This window comes from Perna viridis, chromosome 1, assembly GCF_037379345.1.
Source record: "Perna viridis isolate PV_CMFRI_1.1 ecotype Kerala chromosome 1, ASM3737934v1, whole genome shotgun sequence".
NCBI lineage: Eukaryota > Metazoa > Mollusca > Bivalvia > Mytilida > Mytilidae > Perna > Perna viridis.
Window position 1 is genome coordinate 41848584 of NC_142445.1, and position 12794 is coordinate 41861377.

Sequence of the window (12794 nt, forward strand, 5' to 3'; positions counted from 1 at the left end):
AAAATCTGAATTTTACCATAGAGAGAGGACAAATAATTTAAATCAAGAATAGGCTGAAGGAGAATTGGTTTCTTCCATGAAATCTGTAGAAAATTTGGAAAATGTAAAAAGGAGGGAAACTCTTGCAGAAATTTCATCACTGCCCTGTCTTATAAAAAGGTGCATTTTAATCACCAGCTTAGAATGGGAGAAATACGATTAATTTGACACATCTGCAAATATACAACAGAAGAGATCACAACTTTTATAAAAGCTTTATAATCTAAGTAAGCTGCTATCACAAAGATATGTCTTGTCTGTCCAAAATCATTGCTGTAATGAAGTGATGTTTAAGGAACAAATTCAAAGTCAACAGGCCATGACTGCAGAAACACATGCATGAAACATATATAGATTTATAATGTAGTGACGCTAATGCAACTGCATACAAAATATGATTGACTTAGCACAATTGGTATATATTAAACTGGTATATATTAAACTGATATAATAAAAAAACTTAACATTAAAGTTGACACAGACGCCAATGCCAGAAAAGCAAAACATAAGTCTAGATTTCTGCATCTTTATATTTATAGGTAAAAAAAAGCATACTTTCTTCATTACCTTCTATCTCGATTATTTCGAGAACCCCCATCACTGTTTTGCAGAAGTAAAACATTCAAATGTCCACCACCCTTTCTCCCTAATTATGACAAAAAAAGACCTGTGAACTTAATTTGCAAAAGATGAGATCACAACTGTTATAAATTTTTGGTCATGTATACAAAGGGAGATAAACCAAATGTTTATTCGTCACAGTAAGTAAAATCTCAAATATTGTTCCATTGTTCATATTTATAATAAAAATTGTCTGAAATTTACTTGTTGTTTTCATTTGGAACTAAATTTCATAATAGGGGGGGCCAAAAACGGGCCTTAGCGTACATAGTCCTTTCATAACTTAACCAAAACATATAAAATATTAACTACATAATAAAAATATTTTCACAGAATTGTGTTTTTTCCACCTGTAAGATAAAGGCAATTCTATGGTGTCAATTCTTACCTTTCTTGTCCCTCTCTGATCTTTCTTTTCTTTTTCTTTTACTTTCTGGATTCTCATACTTATCCCTTTAGGTAAGTACAAAAATAAATCTCAAAATGTAAAGTTCACATTCTACACAACATATCATATACAGTTATTAAATGGGTTGGATGCAATAGACCAATGAGATTTTCAGTTTCAAACATTTTATTGAAATAATTTAAAGGGTATTGGGTAATAGGCATTGCCTATATAAATCCTATCTCAATAAGAAGAAAATATAGACAAACAACAAAACTATTAATTATTCACAGATACAAATATCCTCCAGTCTATCCCGAAAGTACTTAAAACTTTTCAATACAAAAATAAAACCAATACACAGTAGAGCAAGTCTGTTGGTTATGGAGTAAGCACTATATGTTAACAGTATACATATAGGCCAGTAGAAGCTGAGATGAATTATGAATGATTGATAGATACATTTAATATAACTCAATGTTCTTTGACAGATATTTCATGCATTTCAAGATTAGAACATTTAACAAGAAATCTGTGAGAGACCGGTCATTAGTAAAACCCATGCTTTTTCAGTAAACAGGTAGTAGATGTCATACAAGAACATATTCCACAATCCAGTATATCAAAATAAAACTTTGTATAAAATATCAACAGGCTGTAATATACAGAAGTTGAAAATTCTGTTACCAAAAAAAAATGTGTTATGGCATGACGAACACAGGTAAAGAGTATACCCCCTCTCCTACAGAGCTGGGGTATACCATGCTTTGTACTAGTTAGATATGCTGACTTTGGTCTTAATTGTTCTAGCTCACAGAAACACCAGCCCACTAGAAGGCATATCACTTGACTGGGACACACTATTCTAACTACAAGCTAGCCAGTAGTCACCCCATACACTAAATAATGCATGCTAAGCTGAGGAGCAGTGGCTTCCAGTTTTAAAGTCTAGGGTGTGACTCAATCACATTGATTGAACCCATCACCTCACACACTCGTGGCAAGTATGATAACAGACCATGGATTCAAAGTGAAGGCATATGCTAAGTTGAATGTTTGGTTGCTTTGAGCTAAAAAAGTATGGAATATTTAGGTAAAAAAGGTATGCTGCTTTTAAAACAACTCACCTGAAATATTTACATGTAGCCACACCCAGTGCTACCAATGTAATACAGGCACATGCCAGACTCCAAATGACGATGCTCTCTCCGGTCTCAATGATGAGAGGAGTGGGTAAAACAGGCACTGAAATTGAGGACATACCACATATAAAACAAATGTTTATCAGGATAACAAACTGAAATATGACAAGTATAAACATAGCCATATGTCCCCACCTGCTAATGATATGTGAAGTACATTTTTTGTAGCTTATGCCCTAAATGTTTCATCAACATGGTGGTCTAGTATCAGCAAAGCTACACTATGACTGAGAAATTATGACAAAATCTATGTCCTATACCCTCTAAATATTTGTCAAATCAAAACAGTGGTACATTGTGAATATCTACAGTCACTATGAGGGATGGATTGTAGATGGAGACTATTACTATGTGCCTCTGTTGATTAGCTTCCATTTGATGATATTTGAAACTAGAAATTACAATATCAGTTATGAACAATTCAACTTTTAAAATGGGTATTCAGATATGAAGGAATTCTTTTTAAGTAAAGCTAAGTAATGATAAAAAGTAGTAAAGAGGGCAAGGTTAGAGTTTCATCAGATGATGATTTTATTATACACATATAATTCACTTTTTAACATTGAATTCATGTAAGATACTGTTCAGTTGAAAGAGTGATCAAGGGAACCACGATTCTAGCAGAATTTAAAAGAATGTAATCAAGGGATGAAGACCAGACATAGCAAACAGACAAACACAACAAAGAACATAAAAATAATACATACAAAGTCACAAAAGTAAATGAGCAACTTGGACACCACTAAAAATTGAAAATTGCATCCCATTGAAGATAAGAGTAATACAAAATACCACTCATAATAATATAGAAAATTTTGGTATGCTAGGAGTAACTTCTCACCAGCAGTGTTAGAACCAAATACATAGGAAGATTTAAATCCCAAAATAAATTAAATACAAGAAGTACTAAAAGCAAAAAATGTCAAAATAGGAAACTAAAGCAATAAAAGCCTAATGACATGGACACTTCTTTATTACCCTCCTGTTTTCTTTTATCATTTGACTATTGATATACATGTATCTTTATCATTTTAATGTCGATACACATGTATAATTATCACTTTAATATTGATACACATGCATCTATATCATTTCAATGTAGATACACATGTATCAATACTTTTATACAACATTTTGAAAGAAAAAAATAACGAATATACTAAAAAATCAGAAAGTATAATTCAAACCAAGATTTTGTTATAACATGTACATGTATGAGTAAAGGTATATTACAAATTTTTTTAATTGAAAAATTAATATTTCACTAAATTCTTGCAACATGCACAACCTCAATATAAGTACATGTATAGCTACTGTTTTGAATAAAAAATTTCGATGAGATTACCAGAGCAATCATTTTAGAGGTGATGAACAGACCATTCTAATTATTATTACATGTATTATTTTAGAATAAAGGTAAGGCAATGTCTTATTGAATTATCTCCCTTTACCCATATATGGAATGGAAGTTTTGTTCATTTATATTCAATATTGCATAAACTTTTGTATGTTATACAGCCAACAAAATCTAAGTTTTTCACTACTACATTTTTTTTTCAGGGTCTTGGCTATCCTTTTGGGTCTGGCACAACCCCAATTACAGGGATTCTGTTATTAGTCATTGTAGGGAGCAGAGCCCAGCCTTCAAGATACCAGACTAAATAACTCAGAGACTATGTCCTACTAGTAGCTGGGCTGTTCTGTTGATGCTCTTACTTACTTCCAGACTCCATGTGGGGTCTGGAAGCATTTTCCAACTGTACATGTCTTGGAGGAAACCAATTGGAGAGGCTATGCCTTTTCAAAAACTTAAATTATATTTAAAGTACACTTAAAATAAATATCAACAGGCTCCAATGAGCCTGAATCACTCAACTTAGTTTTATATGTTTCCATCTACCAATAAGAATAAAAATCTGGTAAGATTTTCATCAAAATATATAGCTATAATGATTCAACACAATTTCCCTGTTTACAGTGTGTGATAATGTAAAATTTGAGATAGGACAATAATTCATACAGTGAAACCTGCCTAAGCAAAGCCCCATTTGGAAATTGGTTCAGTTTGGATAGGCATTTGGTTTCAATATGTTCAAAATATAGTTAATATATAGTTGATTCTAGCAGAAATCAAAAGAAAGTAATCAAGGGACAAAGACCAGACATGGAAAACAGACAATCACAACAAGAAACATAAAATAACTAAAATAATACATACAAAGTAACAAAAGTAAATGAGCAACTCAGATTCCACTTAAATCTGGGAGCATGGACCAGGTGCACCGTTAGGATAAGAATCCTCTGCTTTTCTAGAAATTAGTGTACAGGACATTCAAAAGTGTCCAGTTAAAACTATTTTTTTTTTTTTTTTTTCAGGGTTTAGTATAGGCTTTACTGTACATGGTAACTGGACAGTACCATGGTTCTTTGAAAATATTAAAAGTTCTAAATAAATGGTTTTTCAGAATAAACTTTCTTTTTACCAGCTATCAATTTTAAGATTCTAGTCAAAAAGGGAGAAGAAACTCACAAATCTTAACAGAAAAATGGAAAAATCTCCTGCACAACTGACAATGAAATTGAACTTTTTGTAAGACACAGATTTAAAAACCTAAGACAAGGGTCATTCAATCAAGGGAACACTAACTCTAATCCCTAAAGTTCACTATTGCACTCGCTGTAATTTTCATGGTATATCAGTGCATTAAACACAAGTGAACTAACCTACACTTATATTTTTTTCCTATGTCATGTCTGTTTTTAAAAGCAGATAAGAAAAGTCTTCTTTTTCAAAGAGTTTACAATAACATCATTGTGATAAAATCATATGTCCTATAGCAATGCATGATGACATGTAATCACCAGCTTTAGAACAAACTATCTTCTGAAAATTTAATTTTATGCTATTTTAGTACGTTAATAACAGCATACCTACCAACAAATCATCCTAATTAAAGTTTTTTTTTTCCATATTGATAGAAATGCAAGGAGGTTTTCCAGCAAAAAATAGGATCCAATATCATTAAGGCATACTAGTTTATAGGGCTTTTGAGACATCATAAAGTCAGTAAATTATCGCAGTAATTATGACTAGTTTTATATAAAACTGGATCAAATAATGATGCTAGTCAAAAGGGAAGTAAAAAATAACCAGCCCTCTTCATCTCTCTCTCTCCCCCCCCCTTCCTCTCTCTCTCTCTCTGAATCCTCAAACATAAAAATCAACTTGGGAATGAATGCACCTACCCATTCAGAAAGTAAATCAAGCAATATCTATGTGATTTCTCATTAGTGTATTACATGACTGGTCAAATCTAAATTTTAACTACTGCGTAAATTCTTTAATTCGTGGATACCAATTTTTGTGAACTTGGAAAGAAACACAAGTTTGTGGATTCTTGAATTTGTAGATTTAAGCTTTCCAGTATAAACATCAATGGGATTCTCCTTTTTGATGGGAACCCAATTTTGTGGTTTGGCCTACCCATGAAAAACCTGAAAATTGGTACCCCACTAACAATAGTACTCTCAAAGTACCAGGTAGAAGAATCTGTCTGAAATTTATTTTTATGGTTCAATCTTTTTTTATCAAAATATTTTTTCTTATTACCTCTATTTGCACAAAAATTTCTACAGAAAGAATTACTCTTCTTTATGTCTAGTGGTATATATTCATAATTCATAGTGCCACCTGGTGGACGGAACTACCATTACCATTCTGGCAACTAATTCAAGAAAAATTTCTTCTTTCTGCATCTGAGGTTATTTTGCTTGGTGAAAATGGGTGAGTAGTTCAGATTGGGGTCAATCTCAGATATTCAGAATGAACAGACAAATTTGTTCTATAACATCCTAATCTTAAATTTAGATGTTAATTGATCCAAATTGATACAAAATATCAACATACAATTTTTTTTTAACTAATGGATTTTGAATGATGTAATAAGTATTCAATCTTCCTTTAACAAATTGTTATAATGGTTTTAAATAAATGGATATAAATTCTGATAGCCTGGTTAACGTAAACAGAAGCAAATATTATAGCTACATGCCTGGCAATCTAGTGCCATGATTTATATTCACAGAGATGGTTCAAACAAAATGTTAAAAGGCTCCATCATTCACTAAGGAAGAATAAATGTTTTTACAGTGTATACTATGATGAAGTTCATGTAATGGATATGGTTTCCTTAGACAGAGATTTTAACTTTCTTTCAAACAAAGATCAAAACACTTACAAAGTACATGTAATAGAAAGTTAAAATATCCTTTTTAATTGTCCAGGTTATTACCTTAGACATTTCATCATGTAATGGACATTTAATCATGGGAAGATATACTCGATTCCCTGCAACTAACTATCTTACTCGCTGTAAAATCCATAAAATGTTCAGGTTCTAACAGACCCGAACTAAAATGATGTTATGGTTTTCAAATTAAGCAAAGGACTTGAGAAAAAAATGATGGATGGAGGACGTTGGTGAAAAATGTCAATAGGTTATTATAGAAGCTAATTTGTTTCAACAAGAGGAAATGTCACAGATCTTATAGATACATCAGAGGAATAATCAATGTACACGACTTAAAGCTTTAAAACCAAATAAATAGAAGATACGTAAAAATACAGAACCATTTTGCAGTTCAGATCTTAATTTCCTCAATGAATGGTCTGGTTAGGAACAATGAATGGTCTGGTTAGGAACAACTGGATATAATGCAGATCGTTTAATATTGATCAAGAATGTTTTCGACAGGTTGGTTTGTTTGTTTGTCTATTTGTTTGTTTTTTTTGTATCAAATTCACCTTTTAATAAGCTTAGTCAAATCAGAATGGATACTGTATGATTTATAGTATAATTACAACAACAAAACCATTTTTGCAGTTCACCCATGAATAATATGGAAACCTTAAGCCTTAATGGAGCCAAAACATATAAATTCTCTAAAATTGGGGAAAATATTTGCCACTTACTCAAACAACTTTTATATTCCAATTAAAAAAGCCTGCTCTGTCAAGACAACTTTTGACAAAATATTTCACAGAACATAGATCTGGATTGAAAAGCCACCTGCAAACCTCCTAAATTCATAAGAAATTAATGAAAATTGCATAGAATATGTTGTGACATCATTTTAACACATTAATGTCGAAGAAGCGTGTTAATCTTTTTTTGTCTAGGTTTAGTCATCTTTTCAACACAAAAATATGCCAATTAGCCATTATAGTTGGTAATCTTAAATTTTCAGTACATAGCAGGGCAATAAACTAGTATACAGGAAAATGCCCCTATGTGACCACTGATTAAATCCTGAAATTTGGTGTTATAGAAAAGTGCATCAATTACATCAATTTCTATAATCTATATTTGAGTTCATCCTGTACATGAAATAAACATAAAAAAATTCCCTTTGTTTTTTTTTCTCTAAATAGTCCTTATGCAATTCTGTGAACCCCTGAATGCACTTCTTCTTTAGCAATTCTGTGAACTCCTACATGAACCTCTTCTTTAGAAATTCTGGGTACTCCCTAATGAACCTCTTCTTTAGAAATTCTGTGAACTCCTGAATGAACCACTTCTTTAGAAATTCTGGGTACTCTCTAATCAACCTCTTCTTTAGAAACTCTGTGAACTCCTTCATGAACCTCTTCTTTATAAATTCTGTGAACTCCTTAATGAACCTCTTTTTTCAGAAAGTCTCGGAACTCCAGAATGAACCTTTTTTTTCGAAATTCTGTGAACTCCCCAATAAACCTATTCTTTTGCAATTCTATGAACTCCTGAGTTAATAACTAATGAGTGAGTGTAAGTTCCAGGAATATCCTGAAATTGACATGTCATAGCCAATGTCTAACATTACAGCCATCAGAAAAAAATAATTAGTAATTTATAGCTGGTAATGTTAATATTGACAGTTCTGGTTTATATTCCATTAACTATTACTAAAACACAAAAGAAATAGTTTTACTTGTTTAAAATACAATTTGAATGTTCCTGAAAATATGTGAGCAACAAACATTTTGGAAATATATTTTGAGTAAATAAATCACACAATTATACATTAAGAAAAAATACATCATCATTGGTTCAAGTTTTCTTTAAAGAGTTGAAGTTCCTGGACTTCTACAAGTTTCAAAACAAAGATCCAATTAGAGGAGCTGATGGTCTAAAACCGAAGTAAATGAAATTTTAAAGGTCCAAGGTTAAAAACTGAGGGGACCACCACTAATTTGAACCATTGCAACACAGTTCACAATAACTCTTACACATCAAAATAGAACGAAGCCATCTAAAGGTGTGAGTACTCTTTTGAGGTAGATAAAGCTTGTTGTAATTTGTATCTATCTCAAGAGTTAAATACAGATTCGACATATTTTTATGGTTTGTTTTATTGCTATATTTTCCCACCACTGTCTCAGGTTAGGGGGAAGGTTGAGTGCAAACAAACACGTTTAACCCCGCCACACACATTATGTCCAAAGCCAGGAACCTGTAGTCCAGCGGTTGAAGTTGTTTTCAATGTTTTATTATTATTGTATAGATAGTAGTGTTTTATCGAATGTTCCCAGTGAAATAAATTTCAAAAATAATTCACACTGTGAAATAAATTCGGTAATTTACTCTTGGACTTTCTCCTGCCATAATGTCACAACTTTGAAATCAATCCGCCGTTCACAAAATTTGAAATTTATGTTGAAAATAGCAACGAATAATCCAGGAAATCTATATAATAAATAGGACAATCAATTGGTTATCGTGAATAACCTAAATATGATCACTCATATCAAGAATGCAGTAAGATTTAACTTGTGCACGGAACAAGTTCCGCCCACTCCTTAAATCTTGGCGTTCTTCGGCACTCGTGATCATCTTTTGGTTATTCACTCCTTCCAATTATTTATCCTTTTATTATTTGTTTTACATTTTTTCAATAGATTAGGTTGATATTCCTATCTTATAAATAATTTTACATCATTTATTATATAGATAGCAGTGTTTTGTCAAATGTTCCCAGTGTAATAAATTTCAATAATTCACACTGTGAAATAAATTCAGTAATTTCACTCTCAGATGTTCTCCTGACAAAATGTCACAATTTTTATATCAATCCACTGTTCACAAAATTTACAATTCATGTTGAAAATATCGATAAATTATGAAGAAAATCTATATAATAAATAGGATAATCAATTGGTTATCGAGAATGAATAATCAAAATATGATCATTTGTGTCAAGAACGCTTGAGAATTTAACTTGAGCAGAACAAGTTCCACACACTCGGTAAATCTAGGCCTTCTTTGGCACTCATGATAATATTTTGGTTATTCACTCTTTCCAATTTATTATCCTATTAATCCAACATCATAGACTTCTGATCATAAACATGAAGAAACCAGTTCTACTAGAATTTAAATAATTTATTGAGACTCCATTTTAAAATTATTTTACAATGGGTTGACCAATGTCATTATATTACCCCATCCTATTACTTAGAGTAAAATAAGGTAAATGACAAGCCCAGAGTAAACCCATAATAAGTCTAGTAAAACTGTGAGCAAAGCTTAATTAGTAATACCTCCTGCTTCCCTCATCAAAAGCCATTTAGTAAAACCTATAAGTGATTTAAGGATTTCAAATAACAAAAAAACAAAAACAAAAAGAAGGTCACAATGCCATCATGTGATGAACAATCTGTAAAATTTACATCAAAATCAATTCAACGGTTGCAGAGAAGGTGTGGATTTAAAGATGGTCCTCACTTTGTAAACCTAGACAAAGAATATGTTTGCATCAGAAAACCCAGTCAGTCATACAGATGGAAAACAGAAGAGAATGTCTACAATGGCATCATGCAATAAAAAATCTGTGAAAGTTTCATCAATTTCAATTCAGCGGTTACAGAAGAGTTGCAGATTAGAACTGAGGGCAGACGTTGGACTGATGAACGAAGATATGGACAGACACTATGATCACTAATTACCTCCTGCTTTTCAAGCAGGGGGTAAAATGATTTCTCTGTGAAATATTTCTTTAAAAAATCACACAAGCTTTCACTAAGAAAGATACACATTTGAACACTAAAATTAAATTATAAGGAATGACTGTTATATTTTTTGGTCCATGATGAAATAACCTCAAACATATGGTGCACACTAAATAACCTGCGTAGCACCTTTTTAGTGTGCACCAGGTTATTTCAACAGACCAAAAAATATATCAGCCATGCCATTTAATTTATTTCAGTATAAAAATTCAACAAGCTAATCATTCTGAAAGGTTCATGACATCACAGTCACATTGCAAACTTTGGTCTATGAGATGACGGACAAAATTTTTTATCCAATCAGAAAGCATGTTACATCTGAAATTAAATTATAGAGTAGTAACCAAAATTGCTTACAACACAAACCCTATCTATATAAAGCGACACACATAATTTAAAATCAATCAATCCATTAGAAGCCAAGATAATTTGACAAAATGTCAATAGACAGATAAACAGACTGACATATGGACTGACTCCAATATACCACCAAATCATTGAGTAGGGGTATAATTTGAACGATTTTCTCAGTCTGAATAACTAGACAACATTGGAGTTAAACAGTCACAGTTTATTGAATCATTCATTTCTTCTTGACCTTATGTTGCTTTCGTTTTTTTCAAATTTTTTAGATTTTTTTTTTTTTTTTTTTTGGGGGGGGGGGGGGTGTTTAAGGGGTGTCTTAGTCCTAAAGGAATGAAAATTGGAAGAAACATTATTATTTTTTTCAGCCGGAAATAAATGTCTGTGTAAATGTTTTGTAAAATGTTCAAACCAAGAGCAGCGAACCAGTAAAAAAGACTGGCATAAAATTACAAAGTCTGAGAGATTTATACTCTCTTTATTCCATAAAACTGAAGTGTTATAACAATAGATTAGGAAATGAACTTAAATCCAATAAAACCGACTGAAAAATTTATGAAGTTGTAAATCTCCAAAGACTTGATTTAATTCCTTGGGTGTCATATCTCACATTCCAACAAAATCGTGACAGTCTTTCTCAAGGACAAACAAAATGAAAAATGCTGCTTTGGGCCACAATAAAAATAAATTCCTAGTTTCTCATCCCAGCCTGATCTGATTTTTCTTGCCTACCCAAATTTACTGTATTTTCAAAATGTGTTTTGAAAAAATAATCCCCAACTCATATTTCAGAAAATATTCTGTGTCTTGTCCAAATCCAATTTATAATCATTGTTATTTAATAACTTTCAGTTTGTAAAACAGTTTATGCTGCTATGTCTTGAAAATTGGTTCCAAATTGATAAATACTGATAAGGGTTTAGAAGTAGAGACATATATATTTCAATAGAGTAGTTTCAGTATGTTTGTGCTGGTAAAAATCAATCAAAAGCACAAACAGATGATGATAACAATGCTAGGTTTCCGGCACGAATGACAGTGTAGGAAAAATAAAATATAAAAAAATAAAAGTTGTCCCCAAATTTCAATAAAATTGGATGAGAATCTAGGAATTTTTTTATTGTGGTCTTACTTTTCCTTCATAAAACATGCTTCTCAAATGTGATTGTAGACAACAGACATCTACAGCTATTTATCACATATACAAGTAAATATTACTCTAAGGATTACAGTACAGAAATCTGTAACAAAATTGATTTATCCAAACAGTCATTTTGAAAGCAGATCATTAATATTTCTATGGTTTACTTTCTGACAATTCTAATTACAAATGGGGGCACAAATAAAGATGAGGTTTTAAGGGCAGATCTGCCTTAAAAACAGGCAGAAGTTTATGATTCATGTATTTCTAAATCCAAAATATTTTTTATTGGAAATTCTTATGTAAACCTCATAGAAACTGTACTTGGATATTAAAGTACGAATAAATGCAGAAGCAGTCCACTGGAGATATTGAAACTTACAGTTTGGTTATCTTCTACTACACAAAAATTACAAGAAAATTTCTGCCAGAATTCTTTCACTATAACCAGATAAAAACATTTTTCATGATATACAGCAGATCCAAAGATTTTAAAAAAATAAAAATCCTTCAACAGGCCTCATAGAAACTGTATTCGAAAATAAAAGTCCAAATAAAAGTTCCCCACTGGAGATATTAACACTAAAAATTTAGTTATGCTCTACTATAAATAAGAGGCTCTCTAAGAGCCTGAATTGCTTGTCTGGAAAACCATGCCTTAATAACTAAGTAAGTAAAAGTACAGAACCTGAAACAATCCGTGCAACTATTATTGCGCTAAGTCATCGATCAAAGATCAATTTCCAATCAGTCATCTATCTGTCAAACTGATCCATTAAACCAGTGATCGAATCATGTGACAAATGAGCGGTAAATAAATTTTACGGATTCTGTTGTTTCATTTGTCAATTTTTACACATAATAACTTAATGCAATATTTTTTAACATCAATTAATTACTTATCTTTTACATTTGTTGTATTTTAAACAACATGTAATATGTGGGTTTAATATCTTAAATTTTAAATTTTTTCTAATGGAAATCTCAGATTTACAT

At 31.6% G+C, this 12794-nt stretch overlaps 1 protein-coding gene across 4 annotated transcripts in view; it reads right to left on the reverse strand.

Moving 5' to 3' along the window:
* Positions 1-12794, reverse strand: part of LOC148628818 (receptor-type tyrosine-protein phosphatase epsilon-like) — a 139788-nt gene that overhangs the window by 75591 nt on the left and 51403 nt on the right. For all 4 annotated transcript variants that reach the window (XM_088595089.1, XM_088595099.1, XM_088595108.1 and 1 more), the window contains 2 exons: positions 2176-2293; positions 1049-1113 (listed from right to left, as the gene is read on the reverse strand). In XM_088595089.1, coding sequence (XP_088451215.1) covers positions 1049-1113; positions 2176-2293 — 183 coding nt within the window. The remainder of the gene's footprint in view (positions 1-1048; positions 1114-2175; positions 2294-12794) is intronic.